General features: G+C 52.1%; 1 protein-coding gene across 1 annotated transcript in view; it reads right to left on the bottom strand.

The window, feature by feature from the left end:
- The window catches only part of ECE1 (endothelin converting enzyme 1), a 119,728-nt gene extending 103,763 nt beyond the window's left edge, over nucleotides 1–15,965 (bottom strand). The window contains exon 1 of the mRNA XM_082372731.1: nucleotides 15,902–15,965. Coding sequence (XP_082228857.1) covers nucleotides 15,902–15,904 — 3 coding nt within the window. The 5' untranslated portion in view covers nucleotides 15,905–15,965. The remainder of the gene's footprint in view (nucleotides 1–15,901) is intronic.
- Nucleotides 15,966–20,908: the final 4,943 nt, after the last annotated feature.

Raw genomic sequence — 20,908 nt, 5'->3', positions numbered from 1 at the left:
AGGCAATTCAGGTCCTGCCATCTCCCTGCTGGCACCCTTTCCAGGGCCAGGTGGACCCTCCACCCTTCCAGTTATAGATGTTTGCCTTTTCTTCCTTTGCAGGCTTAAGTGGGGTCTTTCCGTGTAGAAGAAAATTAAGCCTAAACTTTATTGATTTGAAACAAACACACACACACACACACACACACACACACACACACACACACACACACACACACTCTGTGGCTTTCCATTTTCCACTGCTCTTGGGATGAAGTCCAAGTCTCTCACCTGGTCCACATAACCCCATGGGGCCCAGGCCCTGGTGACCCCTCAGACTCACCTTGGGTCACTTTCGCTTTCTACTCCAGCTGCGCTGAACATGCTATACGTCACCCACCTCAGGACCTTTGCACATGCCATTCTCTTAGCCTAGAATCCTTTTCTATCTTTTTACCTGGTTAATACTTAACCCACCCTTCAGATTTCTTCTCAAATGTTTCTTCCTGAGAGATGTCTTCCCTGCCACTGCTCTCCCCCCAGCCCCTGCCTGGGACGGGCTCCTCAGACATAAGGTCACACAGTATCCTGCTCAAAATCAGAAATCTATGCAATTACCTAAGACCATTTCTGTGTGCTTATCATTCTATACCCTGTGCCTGGCACAGAGCAGTTGCTCAATAAATGGTAGTTACCACCACCACCAATCTTCTCATATTTACCTATATTTCATGCCTCTAATAATCTACGTGGGGGAGTGTGCAAAAGAGGCCGTGTGGGGGCCTGAGAAGAACACAGGCATCAGCAGCTGAGGGATCTGGGTTCTAATTCCAGCTCTGCTTCGATGAGATTTTTGGCTTTGGGTAAGTCACCGAACCTCTCTGAGCCTCAGTTTCCTCAGCCAATTAATCTGAAGATTAAATTAACACTTACGGCACATTGATTACAAATGTCTTTATTATGACTGGTAGAGGTCTCTTTCAAGACTCCCCACCTCCTTTTGCATCAATTTCCCCCACCAAGCAATGTTCTGATGGCTGAAGTGACAAAACAAAAGGCCCAGGACAGGGCTGGGCCCAGAGCATACGTGTAATAAGTCAGGATTTCCAAAGTGCGATCATTCGCCCACCAGCGTCAGAATCAGGAAGTTTGCTGGAAATGTAGGTTCCTGTACCCAACTCCAAACGTACTGAATCAGAATGTCTGTGACAAGGGCAATGAAATATGCATTTGTCACCGGAATTCCTGGTGATTCTCATGTACACTTGGGCTTGAGAAGCACTGCAGTCAATGCAGTCTTACTGTTACCACTAACCTGCAATTCCTGGGGCCCTGATTAGAAGCCTATAGGTTATGTGGAATGGGGGTGAGAGCATCTGTCACCAGAAAGGCACAGGCCTATCATGAACTGTCCTGCTTCCTCATGGCTTAAAAACATGAGCACAGGCCTTGGAGTTAGACAAGGTGAGGAACAAATTCTGGACTCTCTACTTGCTTAGCTGTGTGACCCTGGACATGCCGCTCAACCTCTCTTTGTTGCCTTCTGCAGATGTAAAATGTAACAACCAACCTCTACCTGCCAGAGTTGTTGGAAATGATCTGAGGAAGTGCCTTATGCAAAGCTCATTTCAGGTGCTGGGGTGGGGGGAGATGGGGAGAGCTGCAAAACAAAACAGGAAATCCTTCACCGACTCCTCATGCCTCTTCTGCTGCCACAGGTGCACCGGAGGTAGAAACTGTGTGTCCTTCTCAGGACACAAGTCCTGGCCATCTAGAGAGGGCAGAGACTCTCCATGCAAGGCTGGTCAACCACCCACCACCCTTGCAGAAGGGGTGGGCAGCAGGGTTTGCGAGGACAGAAGCAGGGGTTGGATGGGAAATGGCTGGACAGTTGCCCAGGGCCCGCACTGAGTGGCCCAGGACCAGAAGAATCACTCTCCCAAGGCCAGGCCTCGCAGGGCAGTGGAGCCAAGCATGCCACGGTGGGTGACAACACAGACTCTGGAGACAGACTCTTCAGGTTTAAATTTTGGCTCTGCCACTACTGGCTCTGCCTGGCTGGTCAACTCCTAATCATCCTTCAAGACCCAACTCAAAATATCACCTCCCTGGGCCAAGTTAGTCATCCATTCCTCCATCCTTTAAAGGCTGTTGCCTTTCACTTGTGGCCAGTCGACTTGTCTACCTCTCCCACAGGACTAGGAGTTCCTTGAGGGCAGAGATACCCCCATACCTGGCACAGAAGATGCATTCGGCAAATATTGGTTCAGTCTGAATTCCAACTTTTTCAGCCTTCTGAGTTCCCTTCCTCGCCCCACTAAATGCCTCTATTCTAATCCCTGTTCCTCTCTCAGATACAAGCCCTTTGTTTTCCAGGGTTTCAACTTCCAGATCCCTTTCTCCTGAAGGGACATCAACTCAAGCCAGAGCTGATGCTTTAGGGAGGATATACAGAAAGACCTCATATGAACTTCTTAACCTTTGCTGGCTGCAAAGGACTCCCATGGAAGGGGAAGCAGTCAGGGTCTGTGAGACTGCCTAGTCATAGGACTGTGGGGGACAGTCAATTACAGACAAAGCACTCTAGTGTAGTGGTTAAGAACTTGGGCTCTGGGCTTCCCTGGTGGTGCCGTGGTTGGGAATCCGCCTGCCAATGCAGGGGACACGGGTTCGAACCCTGGTCCGGGAAAATCCCACAGGCCGCAGAGCAACTAAGCCCGTGAGCCACAACTACTGAAGCCCGCGTGCCTGGAGCCCGTGCTCCGCAACAGGTATGCCACCGCAATGAGAAGCCCGTCCACAACTAGAGAAAGCCCACGCGCATCAACGAAGACCCAACTCAGCCAAAAATAATACATAAATAAATTTTTAAAAAAAGAATAGATACCTAAAACACCTAAAAAAAAAAAAAAAAAAAAAAGGACTTGGGCTCTGTGGCCAAACTGTCTGGGGTTCAAATCTTGCTCTACCACTTATTGGCTCAGAGAGATACATTACTCTCTGTGATTCGGTTTCCCCACCTCTAAAATGGGGATAATAATAAATACTTCATAGGGCTGATGTTATCAGTTAAGAGAAATGATAACATAAAACACTTAGCACTGTGCCTGGCACACAGTAAATACTCAAAAAACATGATTATCTTTTTTTTTAAAACTTTTATATTGGAGTATAGCCAATTAACAATGTTGTGAGAGTTTCAGATGCACAGCAAAGTGACTCAACCATACATATACATGTATCCATTCTCCCCCAGACTCCCCTCCCATCCAGGCTGCCACATAACATTGAGCATAGTTCCCTGTGCTATACAGTAGGTCCTTGTTGGTTATCCTTTTTAAATATAGCAGTGTGTACATGTCAATCCCAAACTCCCTAACTATCCCTTCTCCCCACCCTTCCTCCGCTCCCCCCCACCCCGTAACCATAAGTTCATTCTCTAGTCTGTGAGTCTGTTTCTGTTTCGTAAACAGGTTCATTTGTATTATTTCTTTTTAGATTCCGTATATAAGTGATATCATATGGTATTTCTCTTTCTCTGCCTGACTTACTTCACTCAGTATGATGATCCCTCGGTCCATCCATGTTGGTGCAAATGGCATTATTTCATTCTTTGTCATGGCTGAGTAATATTCCATTGTAGATATGTACCACATCTTCTTTATCTATTCCTCTGTCAAGGGACATTTAGGTTGCGTCCATGTCTTGGCTATTGTAAACAGTGCCGCAAGGAACACTGGGGTGCATGTATCCTTTCGGACCATGTTTTTCTCCAGATATGTGCCCAGGAGTGGGATTGCAGGGTCATATGGTAGCTCTATTTTTAGTTTTTTAAGGAACCTCCATACTGTTCTCCATAGAGGCTGTATCGATTTACATTCCCACCAACAGTGCAGGAGGGTTCCCTTCTCTCCACACCCTCTCCAGCATTTATTGTTTGCGGATTTTTTGATGATAGCCTGATTATCTTTATGTAATAGCTGAGACCAGTAAACGCTATGGCAGGAAAGAACAAAAGGATTATGGAAGAAAAATCAAAGGTAGGCAGAAGTTAATACACCATTTCTCCCAAGGCATCAAGTGTCACCAACCCCAGGAAGTCTTCTCTGAAGTAACCTGCCCGGCCAGTGCCGATCATGCTCGAATTGGACCAGAGCCACGGTGCCTAGCTTCCCCTGTGGACTGTGAGCTCACCACGGCAGCCCTACGCCTGCACCTTCTCCCACACCCTCTCGAGCACGGGGTGACGCGGAGCAGGGCTGCGGGAAATGTCTGCCCACAACATGGGCATAAACAAGCTCACAATATGGCCCGAGTCCCTGACAAAGGTCTTTCCGGGGAGACCCCATTCACTGGTAAGGCAATACAACTCTCTGCTGCCCATGGGGCACATCCCTACAGAACCCAAATCCTTTCCAAGCCCATCCTTGCCAGGTGCTGGGAATACAGATATACAGAGGCAGGGGCTCTGCTCCTGCAGAACTCCATCCAATAATAAAATCAGTTAACATTTAGTAGGCACTTATGGTATGGATCCCAGATTATGATAGGTACAGACTCTGGCTCTTTACAAGAATTATACTGCTTGTTTAAACGGCTGTATGAGTTTCGTACTATTATTCTTCCCATTTCACTCAGGCAGAAAGAGAGGCTAAGAACTAAAGGGATTTGCCTAAAGTTGCTCAAGTAAATGCAGAGCTGGGATTCAAACCCAGGCAGGCTTGTCCCGGCGTTTGATCTGCATTGGTGCAGGAGACAAGAAAGAGCGGGAAATTCCGTCCAAGGTGACTTGTAGCCTGACAGAAGGCAGTCGGGGGTGGGGAATGAACGGGGCTAAGGGACAGTCTCCTTCGTCCCTCAAAGGGGATGGGTGGGCCAGGGGCGGTCAAGAAAGTTTCTGAGAACAGCTGTGGAAAGAGGAACAGGCTAATGGGTTTGGGACATACATATGTCAGTGTTGTAATTAGTGACGCGCACCTCTCAGAGTCAAGTGCTGAATATGCACCACACGTGCTCTGAGCACATCTTTCCTCGTTTAATGTTTGCAAACACCTCGGAGCGGGTTGTTATCCCCACTCCACAGATAGGAAACCCAAGGCTCAGAGAGGAAAACTTAACTGCTCAAAGGTCCTTTACAACAAATAAGTGGTGGAGCCAGGGTTCAAGTTCAAATTGATATCTCAACCCCTGCTCTTGGCCCCAAGGCCATGCTGCACAAACAGGAATCAGTGAGTGTGTGGTAGGGACCTGGCGCAGAAAGTGGGAGCTGCCTAGGGTTCCATCCCTGGCCTGCATTTAATGCCTGTCTGCTCCCTATTCAGGCTGCAGGCAGACAGAATAGCTCCAGCCCACCTAAGCCTTTCACGCATGCACGTGTGTGTGTGTGTGTGTGTGTGTGTGTGTGTGTGTATGTGTATGTGTTGGGGTGGTGGTGATAATTAAGGGCCTTGTTAAAGGATCTCCCAACTATATGGGGAAGTAAAATAAACCAGCAGTGAGATAGGCTGATGATGGGAATTTCCTCACCTCCCCAGCCTAACTGCGTTCACCAGAACTAGAAAACAGCATAAGCGAAACCTAGCATGCAGCAGGTCTCTGCAGCTCTTCGCGAGGCTCAGAATGACAGAACTGCAATAGCAATGTTATTCAATCCTACTATCATTGCATTATTGACAGCTCCCGTTACCGAGGACCCACTATGTGCACATCCTATGAGCTTTACATGAATCATTTCAATCACTCTTTAAAACACCATGAGCGGGCTTCCCTGGTGGCGCAGTGGTTGAGAATCCGCCCGCCAATGCAGGGTACGCGGGTTCGAGCCCTGGTCCGGGAAGATCCCACATGCCGCGGAGCAACTAAGCCCGTGAGCCACAACTCCTGAGCCTGTGCTCTAGAGCCCATGAGCCACAGCTACTGATCCTGCATGCCACAACTACTGAAGCCCGTGCGCCTAGACCCCGTGCTGCACAATGAGAGAAGCCACCGCAATGAGAAGCCCGCGCACCGCAGCGAAGAGCAGCCCCCGTTCACCGCAACTAGAGAAAGCCCGCGAGCAGCAACGAAGACCCAACACAGCCAAAAATAAATAAAGTAAATAAATAAATTACCAAAAAAAACCCCCAAAAAACAAAAAACACCATGAGAAAGGAATTACTATCATCCCATTCCACAGGGGAGAAAACCGAGGCTCAGAAACAGTCCCTGGCCCAAGATAACCCAGCTAGGATTAAGCGGCAGAGCTGGGACTAGAACCCAGGTCTATCTGGCTCTGAAACCCACATCTTAACAGAAAGAGCACCAAATTAGGAGTCCCGGAAGTCAGGGTCTAAGTCCTGCTTCTAACTCGTGTGGCCTCAGGCAAAGCCTCTTTCCCTTTCTGAGCCTTTGCCTCCCCTCGAAGAGGTTGCTGTAGATGATATCTACATCTCACTTCCACTAGATCTTCTGAGACTCTGTGAACCCCCATGCCCTCCCCTCCCTCCTCCTTCCCTCCACCCGCGGAAGCCCAGCAGGATACCAAGTAACCACCCACACAGCGGCAGAGAAGTACTGCTTTCTCATGGCCGCCTCCTGCCTCAGACCAGCCTGGGACACCCAGGAACCACCAAGCCACAGGGTTTCCTCGACCCAGGCCGTGGGAGCAGCAGCCCGAGGGCAGAGGGGCTAGGCGTGCCTTTGAGGCCATCACTTCCTCCGCCTCACTTCTCGGCAGGGTGTGCGGAAGCGGGGGAGGCAGGCCCTGGCTCTGTGCCCTTCTGGCTCCATGTCCCTGGGTCCCCAGGGCCTGGGGTGGTGGGAAAGGGGTCACTTTGGGAGAATCCCAAGCTCCCCCTGGAAGGCTGAGTTCAAAGGGAGGTTTTAAGACAGGTCTATCTGGCTCCAAAGGCAAATTTTGCCCACCATGCTCTGCTGCCAGGAACATCCTGCAGCACCTGGGATGCCCCCACTACCGCTCTCCCGTCCTCTGAAGTAGCTGCTAAAATCCCACATCCTAGAGTAACACAAGCCTCCTTGCCCTCAGGAGAGGAGAAAGTACTGAGGCCCACTCTCACCAGACACTGGCCTCCCTGCCTCACTCCTGTCCCCTACAGGCCATTCCCCCACACAGCAGCCAGGGCCTTTCTAAAACATAAACCAAACGAGTCATCCCCTACTTGGAGCCCCTGCAGTGGCTTCCCGTCACTCTAAAAATGAAATGCCAGCTTCCCCCCACACTTGACAAGGCCCTGAAGGACCTGGCCCCTCCATGCCCACCTCTTCCTACCCACTTCCCCCTTGCTTCCTCTGCCCAGCCACATCGGCCTTCCTGCCACTCATAACGTGCCAAATCCCTCGTCCCTGCCTCAGGCTCTTTGCACCTGCTGTTCCTTCTGTTTGGAACTCTCCTCTCCCACATCTTTTCCTGGCTGCCCCCTCCTCATCCTTCCCCGGCCATCTAGAGTACCCACCCCCCCACCTCACAGCCACATCATTGTTTTCTTTTCTTTCCTTTCTCTGAAGTGATCTTTCTGGTTGGTTGGTTGGTCTGTTTAGTCTCTGGCTCCCTCCGCTAGAATGTAGCTCCTTTAGGGGCAGGGATTTTGCTGCCCCATCCACCTCTGTCCCCACAATGATGCACGACCTCATTTCATCCTTATAACCCTGCAGATGAGGATACAGGAGCTCAGAGAGGTGGAGAGACTTGCCCAAGGTCACAAAGCCCAGAAGTGGCAGGATACAGACCCAGGTTTGCTCCATCGCCTTTGCAAAGCCTCCATGAGCGGGGCTCTCATGGCCAGAGGCCTGCTCTGGGGGGCTCTCACCCAGGGAGGACTGATTCACAGTGAGGTGCGTAGGGAGGGTACCAAGATGAAGAGCCTACCCACTTTCCCAAATGGTCCTTTCTCAGAGATACGGGACACCTGGGGTTCACAGGTGGCACAAGCGCAACCCTGGAGGTGGAAAAGCACAGAGCAATTGGAGGCAAATGGCTCCCAAATGAGGGGAGCCCACCAGAAACTGGGGAGCTGCGGAAATCTCAATCCACACAGTGTTTTGCAGAAGGGGAAACTGAGGACCAGGGAGGGGAAGGGACTTGCCTAAGGTCACACAGCCAATCAGTGGTAGAGCCTCATGGCCTGGGGTCTCCAGGGCCAGGACCCCCTCCCTGCCCTGAGAAATGACAGACGCCTAGATAAAGCTCAGGCAGGGTCTAGGCAGAGCCCCTGCCTGGAGCTGCCAGGCCCTGACAGCAGAGGCAGGGCCGACAGTGTGGATCTGAAGCATTAAGACAAAGAAAGGACTCAAATTCCATCCTTCTTTTAAAAACATTCATGAAGAAAGTACTCTAGGTTAGGCCATGGGGCCCTGGGCAAAGAGGTGAACAGTATCCTCCTTGGAGAATTGTGTGGCAGTTTCTAGGAAAATTAGATACGCATTGACCCTACGGCCCGGCAGTTCCACTCCTAAGACCCACCCAAGAGACACGCACGGGAATGTCAGAGCTGCCCAAACTGGAATCAATTCAAATCTCATCCACGGACATTCACATGCACATCTACCCAGTGGGATGCAATAGAGCCTAAAAAGGCACAGATACTGGCAACAGCATGGAAGAACTACAAACGGTCAGTATTGACTGAAGCTGAAGGAAACCAGACCCAAGTGTACATACATATGAATTCATGCAGATGAAGTTCAAAATCAGGCAAAACAGAGTAATAGAAAGTAGGTCAGCAGCCCCCTGTAGCAGGGGGATTGACAGAAGGGGGCACATGGGAACTTTCTGGGGCAGTGGAAAGGTTCTATATTTTGATCTAGGGGGTGATTATGTAGGTGTGTACATCTGTAAAAATTGAGCTGTACAAGATGTGTGCATCTTATGCAAATTATACCACAATTTTAAAAAAACGTACAACCTTGTCCTCAAGAAGCACCCAGACAAGCAGCACCAGGACTGGCGTGTGGTTCTCATGAGGCTGATACGGGCTGAGCCCCCTGTATGTGCCAGGACCGAGCTGGGTTCTTCTGAAACAGCACCTGATAAAACTGTTCCAACTACTGTACAAAATAGGCCCCAGCATCTCCATATTAGCGACGAGGAAAACACAGCTCAGAGAGGTGTCATGCTGTCCAAAGTGACAGAGCAAAAAGCGTGGGAGCCAGGCTTGAACCTGGGCCCACTGGTCTGTAGGTCCACTTCTGCTGACCGGCAGCTGCCTCGTCCCATGCCTCCTCCTCTCCAGGGCTGGAGGGAACAGTCCTGTGTGTACTGGACTTGGAGCTTCTGTGAAATAGCTGCTTTGGAAATGCATCCTTCCTCCCCGCTCTGCCTCCTCCACCTTTCCTTGCTGCTCTCACTGCCACAAGTCTCGGAGGTCAGCCCTGGACCTCCATCCAAAAAAAGGAGCCTCAGGGGCATGTGTGTGTGTGTGTGTGTGTGTGTGTGTGTGTGTGTGTGTGTGTGAGAGAGAGTGTGTGTGTGTGTGTGTGTGTGTGTGTGTGTGGTGTTAACCAAGGGGCTTTTCCAGCCCTTGGGTTCCCCCAGCCCAGCCAGTGGCCCCAGAGTACTAGGAGGGCTTGAGGGTAGAGTCCCCACCCTTGGCTCCAGTCCCCAAGTGACGCAACCCTGAGTCTGGATTCAGAGAATCATAAAATGTTTATCTGGAATAACGGCCACCACCACCATCACTCAGTTCTTACCCTGTGCCAAAAGCTATGCGCATTAATGCGTCATCTCGTTAACCCTCACCAATGACCCTCCAAAACAGGTATGTTAGGATCTCATTTTACAGATGGAGAAACCAAAGCTCAAAGGGATTAACTGACTTGCCCACAATCTCACAGTGAGGAAACGGCAGAGCTGGGATTCAAACCTCGTCTGGCCAACTTCACGCCTGTGCTCTGAACCAGAGTATTATGCTTGTGATCCTACATGTCACAGCTGAAAAGGCCCCTTGAATCGGTCTATCCCAGCCATGTCATTTTACAGATGGGAAAACTAAGGCTCAGGAAGGGAGAGTGTCTTGCTCAGGGCCACACGGAAAGTTAGAGGCAGAGCTGGGCTGGAAGCTACATGTATCTCCACCCTTGGCTTTGCCTTCAGTGACCAGAGCGGCCTGGAGCAGGCCACGTGCACCTGGAGGGGCAGCGTGTGGGAGGGGAGGCTCTGGTTCCAGGCAGAGGTAAATATTGACATGACAGTGTTTACACTTGTAACCCTACTCCTCCTGGCTGCCACCCGCCCCGCTGCTGCCTACAGCCAAGGAGGCAAAGGAGCTTGTGGGGAGGAGCCCAGGGAAGGCGAGGCTTATGTGTCAGGCTCACACTCACGGGGGCATGTGGTCAGGAAGCTTGGGACAGCTCCAGTCAGGGGCCACTGGAGACGTGGGCCGGGGCCCCTGGGGCAATGCCGGGAGCTGGGGAGATGGGGGTCTGGGCTGGGAAGCACAGGCCTGGGTTTATGTCCTAGCTCTGCCACTGACTGGCAGTGGGACTCAAGGACAGTTGGTGAGTGGGGAGGAAAGGACTTCATTAACTGTCAAGTGCTGTGCAAAGGTGAAAGATAATCAGTATTTCAGCCTGGCCAGTGTCCAGCCCCAATCGGCTCCCAATGCCCCTGGCCACTGCCCAGGAGTCCCATCCCTGTCCTCAGGGGGCTTTCCCAGGAAGGAAGTTTCTGCTAAATTGAGTGGTAGTTTGGGACTAACGCCAGAATCTTGAGGAATCAGGAGGCCGCTGCCCACTTCCAGCTCCTAATTCCCTAAGTGGCCGTTGGGCACCAGCTTTCACAGCTCTGTAATGGGGATAAACCTACTTCCTGTGGTTGGTGTGACAGTCAAAAGGGTTACATTTAAGTGCCAGGCACATGGTAGAGGCTCACTGTATCCCTCAGTCTTCCCTCCTGTAAAATGGGGACGTTGAATTAGACGGTTACAAATCCCCTTTTAACACAAGCATTCGAGGTTTTAAGAAGATCTAGCAGCCAGGCCCACCTCCCTATCTCTGCGCCCTGACATTGGGTCCTCCCTCAGCTAATTTCCTAAATGTTCTCCAGAAACTTGTTCTTCTGTTTCCATCTCCCCGTCAGTAAACCGCCCCCCACCCCGCCCACCTCGCCAGGAGCCCTGTGGGGAGGAGGGAGCCATTCTGAGGCTTGTAAGCGAGCTGAGACAGGCCAGTGGATAGCCCAGGCACCCCATCCTCAGGGCCGCTGGGGAAAGGGCAGAACCCTCAGGGCCTAGACCCCCAGCACCTCTCACTGGCAGTGGGGTTCAGTCAGCGTTGCTTGCTCATTAAACTTTGCCCCCCAGACTATAACTCTTTAAGGACAGGAGAGTATCTCCTTGTTGTCATGTCTCCAAAGCTTGGCTCCTGGGAAGCATTCCATTACACTAACTTTTGCCATATGAAGCAGCTCAGATGCCGCCTCCTCTGGCAAGACTTCCCTGATACACCTCCATGGCCAGGGTGACTCTGGAGGTGCATCCCCGTTTTCTACCTTGTTTCAGAGCCATTCAGAAGCTTCGCCTTTCTCTCTTTTAGGTCAAAGTTCTTGGAGGCCAGGAGCCCCACTAGTTATCTGCATGAAAGCATGAGAAGAGGAAGGTCAATGTCCACAGGGCTGGGGGCTCTGTGGGACCTCTGTGGCCACAGCTCCCTCCTCTCCTCACTGCCCATTCTGGGCAGCATGATGGGGATGTGGTGTGGGGTGGATGGGGCAGTGACTGGTGTCCAGACTACTGTCATCTCTCCTAGGGCCACTCTGGCAGCCTCCTAACTGGTCTCCCAGCCTCCAGCCTCACCCCTCCTACCCATTCTCCAGAAAGCAGCCCGTACGATCATCTCAAAATGCAGACCTGACCACATCACTCCTCTCACTGCCCTTAGGATCGAGCCCCGAATTCTTAACCTGGCCCTCCCTGCGTGTGCCTGCCCCGGGCCACCTCCCAGACTGCAAATGAATTAACTCCCGAGTGCACCATGTTTTGTCCCATCTCCCACTTACTGCTCCCTCTGCCTAGAATGTTCATTCTTTAGGCTACAACCTTAATGCCACATCCTCAGGGAGCCTTTGCTGATCCCCAGGCCAGGTTGCCCTATCTGCTCCTCAGCACCCTGCGAGTCTCCTTGGTAACAGGAATCACACTTGTAATTTCCTGCTCCATATCTGCCTGTCCACCAGACTGTGGAAGACAGACCTATCCGTCTCGTTCACACCACCCACAGCCCCAGCTCCTGGCATTATGCCACGCATACTTGTTTGGTGAATGAATGAATGAATGAATGCAGCACTTTGACGGGGGCGAGGTGCTTACCTAGTCAACCAAAAAGAAAAAATTGAGGGGAACGAAAAGTCGTAAGCATTTGCTGATGGTTCCTCCCTCACTGTCATTAAAGTGTGGACTTTAGCCAAACTGCTTATGTCTTGGCTGATGCCTGAAACTTTCTGCTGAACCCACCCTGTAGCCCTCTTACTTCTCAAATCCAGCTCCTCTCCTGGTCTCTCCAATTCTGTGTGAGAAACAATGTATTTATTCTTTAACAAAAGTTAACAACATGCTTATTTACCAAAATGTTAGCAATAATCCAGTTATCAGCACAGGCTCTGGCCACACGGGGAAAGGTACTTCTGTGTTCCGGGAACCCCCTACAGACTGGTTCAGGGGGGACATGGCTGGCCTCCCACCTTTAATTAATAATACTTTTTCCCTCAAGTGCTTAATAGGTAATGAAGCATTTCTACATTGTATCTTACAGAAGGAGCAGATCTGCCCCACTTGGTAGGAAAGGAGGTGTAGAAAGAGGGAATAACTGATCCAAAGTCACGCAGCAAGTTGGTGGTATATCCAGTATTCAAACCTAGGAGCTGGACCTGTCCTCAACTCAGCCACTTACAGTAAAGATGATTCCCAACCCTTAGCTGTGGCTTTGAGCTCAGCCCCTAGTTTGGAATGTAAAGGAACATTCTCAAGGCGCCACAAGAGTGGACTGGCAATGCCGGGTTGGGCCTCCTTCCCCCAACCTGTCCGTCTGGTAACCCTCCAAACATCTGGGAGGTCTGTGCCCGCTCTGGTACTATCTTGCTGTGTGACCCTGGGCAATCTCCTTCACCCCTCTGTGCCTGCTGCGGGGCAGTATGCAGACAGCCAGAGACAGGAGACACAAAAAGCCTCCTGAGAACCCTCGTGTCAAGCCTGCACTGGGGGGGTCTACTTGAGGTCTTTGAGAACAGCGCTGACTCCCTGCCAAGGGGTTAGAGACCTGGGTGGGGAGCTTGGAACCATCAGGGAGATTGAGCCAGGACAACAGGAAACAGCCCACACACTCTCCAAAGGAGCCCCACTAGGAACCCAGGGGCCAGGGGAAACTTGGCAACGATGGAGGGAACGCTGAATTGTTTAAAACCCATGGAGCAGGAGATCCAAGGAATAAACACTCTAGCGGCCCTGAATCACCCCCACCTCAGGAATGAGCACAGGGACTAGTGCTTAGGGGAAACCAAAATGATGGGGGCCAAGGAGGCCTGACATCAGCCTCCTCTGCACCCACATGCAGTGGACCAACAATCCACAGTGGAGCTCCGGCTCCTCGGTCTGCCTAAGCCTCCAGCCATCCAGCCCCATCAACATCCCATGCCCGCTCTCTCTCCTCTCTCCTGCCTCTCTGATGCCCAGGTGTCAGGCAAGCCCCATTCAGGCCTCTCCCGTACTCCCACACCTCTGGTCCTCTGCTCACACAGGTTCCCCTACCTGGGATGTTCTTTCCAACTCAGATGCCACCTGCTCGGTGAAGCTTTCTCTCACCTCTCCATACAGAAGGGAGCCCTCGCCTGGCAGGATCTCTCTACCTCTCCTAAAGATATGCCACCTAGCCTGAGGATTGCGTGGACATTTATGAACTGGTGGAAGCTCTCCTGACACAGTGTTTATGACTATTTTTCCCTCCCTAGACAGGGCTTGGCATATAGTAAGTGTTCAATAAATCTTTGTTAAAAGATGAGCCAATGACCCATTCTCTAAGTATCACTCTTCCCTTCTTCTCCCCACAACATGATAAATTTTAATCCTTCTTCCAGACTTAGCAAATAGGTTAGATGTCAGGCAGAACTTCCCACCTTGAGCTTAAGGTTGTACAAGAAAGGAAAGTTAGCTGTATTCGAGCAAAGCACTCTCACTGGGTTATCTCACTGAATCTGTACACCATCCCTGTGAGATAAGACCCATCATCTCGTTTCACAGACGAGGAAACTGATACTGGGAGGTGATGATGTAATTTGTCCCTCTGGGGAAGTAGAGGAACCAGAATTCAAACCCAAATCTGTTTGATGCCAAAGCCAGGGGTCTCTCTGACAGGCTGGGAGGCTTCTTAGGTTGTAAGGCTCTGAAAAGTGTCACCAATGCAAGGTGACCTCTCTTTCTTTACTGATTTTTAAGGAGAAAACAGTTCTCTTTCTGAGTAACTTAGGTCAGGGTGGGCTTGGAGGCAAAGTGGATGATATGACCTCAAAGACACTCTTTTTATTTCCCGTATACTGAGACCTTAAATCAAGTGCCGGTCCGTGGGGAGTGAGCGCCCTACCACTGAAAGTGTTCAAGCAGAGCAATCCAGGGGCAGGTTCCTGATCCACGAGGTGGGCTGGATCCAAGATGGTCTCCTTTGGGCGTGGAGTCAAGCCATACCTGCATTACTACTGACTCCGGAGAGGCAGGTGGTGCAGAGGAGGCGGACACTCGTGGAGCGAGAAAGGAGGGGACTGGCTTGGAGGGAAGAGGAAAGGGATGTTGTAAGGGCACTCCAGCCCTGGGCAGAGCAGGGGCTGGACCTGGGGAGCCCCTGGGGGGGACTCGTCAGTCTACAGGGGATCCCATCCTGCCCCCACCCGGGCCCCCACAGGCTTGGCAGCATTGCCACGGAGAAGTGGAGGTGGCTGCATCCCCGGGACTGGCAGCCACCATCACTGGCACGTGCCCTCCTCAGGCCCTACGTGGTGACTTGTATCCACTCCGCAGGGTACAGAACTGGACTAGAGAGAGAATCAGAGGGGCCTGTCCTTGGGGAAAGAAGCCACAGAGAAATAGGTGGCCTTGGCCCCCAAGATGGAGAGGTGATCACTGGGCCCCAGAAAGATATTAAAAGGTCTTAGCTTTCCTTCCAGAGACAACCCTCCTCTCTAACACAACCTCAACAGCTCCGGCCCAGCCAAATGGGTTTCTCTCCTGAGGCTTCAGAAACCCCCCTGAAATCCCCATGCCCAGCTCCCTTCTCCCCGGTGCCACTGCCCATCCAAGTCAGTGCTTGGTCTCAGCAAGCCCCTCCTCTGAAGACCCATTACTGGGAGATGCTGGGGAGACCAGGTCGCTGGGCCTAGGGTCCCCAAGTGGCCCCTGGACTCTGACAGCCGTCAACCTGGCTGCCCAGCCTCCACTCTCAACTCCCTAGGGGAATACTGGATCCACAGTCCCAGGGTGCCCGACCTAGCCTTACGAATGCGCTTGGCGCTGCCACCCACGATGCCCCAAGCCGAGACCTGGAACCACCTCAGAGGCCCGGGACACTCAGGTCCTACCGAATCCAGCCTCTTCAGATTGCCCCCGACCCCCTTACGGAACCAGCCGAGGGTCTCCAAGCCCAGCCGGGTCCAGGGATTTCCGGACGCCCCAGCCCAGAACCGCACCAAGGGATCCCGAACCGAATCGGCCACCCCAAGCCCTCCAAACCCGGCCGGGTCCAGCCGCCCAGAACCAAGCTCGGCGCGGCCGCCCCCGACGGGACAGAGCGCGGCGCCGCCAGGCGAGCCAAGCCCTGCCCGCGCGCCCCTCGACTCCACGCCCTCCCAGGGCTGCTGCCTGAGCCCAGCCCCCGCGAGCCGGGCGAGCCCCGAGTCCCACTCCGGCGCCGCCGCGGGGGACCGTCGAGGCGGGCCGGGCGCAACACTCACCATAGCTCGCGCGCTTCGCTCCGGCCCCGCGCTGCCCCCCGGGCCCCACTCCCGGTTCCCGGCCGCGCTCCTCGGACGCCGCGGCTGCCTGCCGCGGCGGCGCGCTGGGGCCCCGAGGCTGAGCGCGGCACAGGCGCGGAGTCCCAGGAGGCGGGCCCGCCGAGGGGCCAATGGCGGGGCGGGGGGCCCGGGCAGCGCAGCCAATCACGCCCGGGGACCGCCTCCCCCGCCCGCGCCCGCGCCTTAACCCTCTGCGCGCTGGGACTGGGGCCGGGGCCGGGGCCGGGGCCGGGGCCGGGGTCGGGGCCGGGGCGGCGTGCGGATCCCCGAGGGCAGCAACGGGCTGGGTCTCCGGCTTCAGGGTGCGGGGTCCAGACCTCGCCGAGACCGGCTCGGGGCTGGCGGAGCCCGGGGAGCGGCTCAGCTGTGTCAGGTGTGCGGCGCCGGGAGCCTCGGCGACCTTTGTCTCCTGCCTGGCGCCAGCAAGGAGTGTGACCCAGCGCGCTGCAGCTGCGTGTGTGTGTTTATGTGGGCTGTGTGTGTGAGTGTGTGTGTGTGTGTGTGTGTAAGAGGGGAGGAGGAGACAGAAAAAGCGGAGCGGGGGATGGATCTCGCGTGCCTGTGTGTTTATGTGTGACGGAAAGGCAGAGACTATTTTGGGAGTTTGTTACTGCCTGCTTCCGTGTGTGTGTGTGTGTGTGTGTGTGTGTGTGTGTGTGTGTGTAAGAGTGAGAGAGGGTTGAGAGGAGAAGGTAGAAGGGAAGCAGAGAGAAGGATGGATGTTTCTCCATGCCTCTACGTTTGTATGTCAGAGGAGAAACTGTCTCTACATGTGGTTGTGCAACTGCCTGAGTGAAAGAGGTGTGTGTCTGTGTATTTGTATGAATGTGTGATCTGTGCTTTTGGGGCCTGTTTTGCATGCACGTTGGTGTGGTAGAAAGAGACTTTGTGTCCCTGCTGTAAACAAGTAGAGCCCAAACCCCTCTGGTTTTGCGGTGTAGCATGTGCACATGAGAGGGGCAAGGCTGTTATTTGGTACAACTGTGTGTGTAGCCCAGTTTGCAAAAAAAAGAGAGAGAGAAAGATTGTGGGTGAGGTGAAAGTGTGTGTTTTGTTTATGTGACTTTGTGATTATCTCTATGTTGTGTTGAGAAAGAGAAACTAATATGCAGGAACCATGATAAGTGGATGTTTAGGAGAGACAAAGACATTCCAGAGGAGATGGTGTTTGGGCTTTGAAGGATGTATAGGAGTTCATGAGGCCAGAAGGAAAGACCTGGGGAATCTTGCCTACCAGTCGCAGGTGACAGAGGTGGATTCTGGAAGACAGGGCATCTACTGCCAGGAGGAGGAGTAAGAGCAGCTGGCAGCCACCCCTGGTCAGGAGCTGGCCCACAGTGACTGAGCATGCAGAGGAGGGGTCTGGGCACACAGTGCAAGGTTACAAAGGGACCATCTGCTCCTGGGCAGTGTGTGTGGCCACCTGGAGGGCAGGGAGGGAGCTGTGGAAATAACTCTCCCTGTTTCCATTCAACAGCCCTCTGAATTCTCCAGTGTGGAGGGAAGGAGACAGGGAGGAGGCCACTTGTCAGCATTCACAAAGTTTGTTGAGTGCCACAGACTAGAAAGGAGGGGTGGGCCCTGCCCAAAAGGTGACCAGAACTTCTCTGGACCTGGATGCCCAGACCCTCTTTCCATCCTGGAGGACTGGTAACTTATACCATCAGCTGCCCAGGCCTGGGCTGGTTTCAGATTCCTGACCATTCCTGGTTTCAGATTCGTGACCATTCCTGATGCCTGGAGGGACATTCTGAAATCCAGGGAGACATGAAAATGGAACCAGTTATCCTGGCTTTCCACTTGCCAACAGTGTGATTCTGGGGGATTCCCTTCTCCTCTCTGAGCTTCAGTTTTCTCCTCTGTAAAATAGGATTTGTAATTCCTGCATACCCCCCAGTACTGTTGGGAAGATTTAATGAGTTAATGTACACATGGGCCCTCTGTAAGCTATGAACCACTGGAAAATGTTAAGCGTTGCTCCATTTATATGAAGTTCAAAGCACTTCGATGCTGTCAGAAGTCTGGCCAGTGTTGCCTTTGGGGAGGGAATGACTGGAAAGGGGGCAACAGGGGGACTTCCGGCTGCTGGTAAGGTGGTTTGGAGATGGAAGGACTGGGGACAGGGCTGTGCTCAGTTTGTGAAGACGCCTTAGGATCTGTGCATTTTTTTCTGTATATGTTATACTACAACAACATGTTCCAAAAAAAAGAAAAGAAAGGTCAGGCATCCTGACCACATTTTATTCACTCACACGATGGGCATTCTGGAAAGCTCTATCAACGAGGCAGGAACTGGTCTGAGTATTGGGGATACAACAGTGAACATGGTGTGATCCTGACTCTATGAAGAAAAGAGGAGAAAGGGCGTGGCTTTCTCACCTCTGAAGGGGGCACATTGGCAGGGGAGGGGCTTGCCCAGAGCCACTCCCTGGCTGGCAGCAGAACCAGGACTAGAATGAAGGACTCCTAGTGCTATGGCTGAGTCTATTCCATTCCACCAGGCTGCCTAGGAGAGACAGGCCCTGGTCTTATGCTGCTCAGGGGAGAACAGTGAGAAGGTTTGCTGCTAACTCTGACCCTAACCCCCAGCTCCCTGAGGATCCTCAGAACTCACCTCCACCAAACAGCCTTCTAGGAACAATTCTATTCTATAGATGCTATGATTCCCACCCCAGCCCCATGTTACAGGTGAGGAAAATTAATGTTCAGAGAGGGAAAGTGACTTCCCCAAGGTGGCACAGCCAGTCTAAGAGGATTTGGTCCTTTGCTGGCATCATGCTGCTTCTGTTGACATTTGTGGGCTTGCTGGGCTCTCTGACAGAAACCTGGGTGGTCGTGTGGCAGGAAACATGTTTCCCTTGTCAGGCTCCTATAGACTGGATGGTGAGGGTGCTTCTTCCAAATACTCAGGTTTCTGGGCACAGCAGTCAGAGCATCAGGGCTCAAAATGGCAGAAGAACTCCCTTAAACTGAAAAGTACAGGGGTAGAGCTAGCTTTAGTCATGGCTGCTTGAGGAGCTCAGATGATGTCAGGATTGGTGGTGTCATTCTCTTGGTCTCTCAAGACTGTTTCCCTCTCTGCTGGCCTCGTTCTCTGGCAGGCTCTCTCCTCATGATCACAGGGTGGCTGCCAGCAGCACCAGCCAGGCATCCTAGTCTCTCAGCAGCTGCAACAGAAACAGGGACTCTTTCCTCAACAGTTCCAACAACATTCCTCAAACCAAGTCTCATTGGCTCTTATTGAGACATATATCCATTCCTTGGCCAATCACTGTGGCCAAGGGTTCTGACTGTCCAGGCCATGGAGAGTGAGGGCCTCAGAGGCACCTGGCATTTGAGTCTAGGTGTGATTTCTAGCCATCCCAGCCTCAGGACTCACCAAGGTCCAAGAAGAATCCTCCCGAATTTGTGGAGAGGCTTACATTTCATAGGCCTTCAATAAATGGCAACAGTTATTATTGGTATTCTTCTTCCTCTGCTTTGCCTCTGTCATCATCTTGTACAGAATAGACATTCGGTAATGTCTAGCATACAGTAGGTACCCAAAGAATCCTTAGTGGTTGACTGAGTTTTTGGGGGAGTGGGGGGTTGCTGATGCCATGTACCAAGTCAGATAGAGTCTGGAAAAATTGGACAGCCCACAGGCCTGCAGACAGGATGAGACTCATTATGAGAATTATTTAATTTTTTATTTTGTTTTGTCTTCCATAACTGAACTGAAGCTATAGTCTAGAGCTCCTGGGGGCATCACCAGACTCGCCAGGAACAGACTCCCCCATCACACACATCCACCCACCAGCCTAGGAGGATATAGTCAGGAAAGCATCAGAAAGAGCCCGTTAGGAGGCTGGTCCGGGAGGAGCAGGCAGAGCTTGTCAGACCCAATCAGACTATTTCTTGACTGATACAACCCTGCAGAGAGTTTGCCTGGGGTGGGGCTGGGGACCGACATGTCCCAGCCTGACCCCTTTCTCCTTGGGCCACCAGCTACTCTGATTCAATTGGGCAGTTTGAGTTTCCATGAGGGACTGGAGGTCCATTAGGTCTTGACTAACAATAGCTGCTATTTATCAAGTGTGTGCTGGATCCCATAGTTGGCACTTTGCATGATTTAAATACAGGACCAGTGGAATATATTTTGGATACTCACATTATCCCTGCTTTTGCTTTACTCTTTCTGCTGTTTTCCCCCTTTTCCCTGATTTCAAGTGAAATTAATATGTGCTCACTGTAAAATAATGTAAACAATATGGAAATGAATACAATAGGGAAAAAGTCCCCCATAATCCTACTCCTCAAATATCAACCACTGTTAACTCCTTGATGAGATTCTGCATTTAGCTGTATTAACAGATGTATGTCTGTTTTGTGAGAGGAAGAACATGACATTATTCACCTGTTCATAGCCTCCTTTCCTCCCTGCCTTTGAGGAAGAAAACTCTGTAGTTCAGGTAGCTTCAGCCTGGTTTTATTCTGTGGATCTGAGTAACAGGAGGAGGGAAGGGAAGGAAACAAGCTAAGAGAGAAAGGGTAGAGGTTGCTCGTGGGAAAAGATGGGAGAGGCTGGAGCAGGGGGCAAGGAGGTAAGAACAGTGCAGCCTGAGCTTTGAGAGAGCATTTGAGGGACTCAGGATACAGATTTGGAGGCTGTCTGCAGAGGGTGGGAGGGAAGACGAGAAAAAGAAACAGAAAGAGGAAAAGGAATGTTAAGAAGTTTTTTTGAGATTATGAATAAAATCACCTTTAACATTTTCAAAAGAATTGAATAAATATTTAAATTGCCTTTTGGACTTCCCTGGTGGCGCAGTGGTTAAGAATCCACCTGCCAATGCAGGGGACACAGGTTCGAGCCCTGGGCTGGGAAGACCCCACATGCCACAGAGCAACTAAGCCCGTGCGCCACAACTACTGAGCCCGTGCACCACAACTACTGAGCCTGTGTGCCAC

The sequence above is a fragment of the Balaenoptera borealis genome, assembly GCF_965194805.1.
Source record: "Balaenoptera borealis genome assembly, chromosome: 1".
In the NCBI taxonomy this organism is placed as follows: domain Eukaryota; kingdom Metazoa; phylum Chordata; class Mammalia; order Artiodactyla; family Balaenopteridae; genus Balaenoptera; species Balaenoptera borealis.
This window is presented reverse-complemented; position numbering and strand designations above follow the sequence as displayed.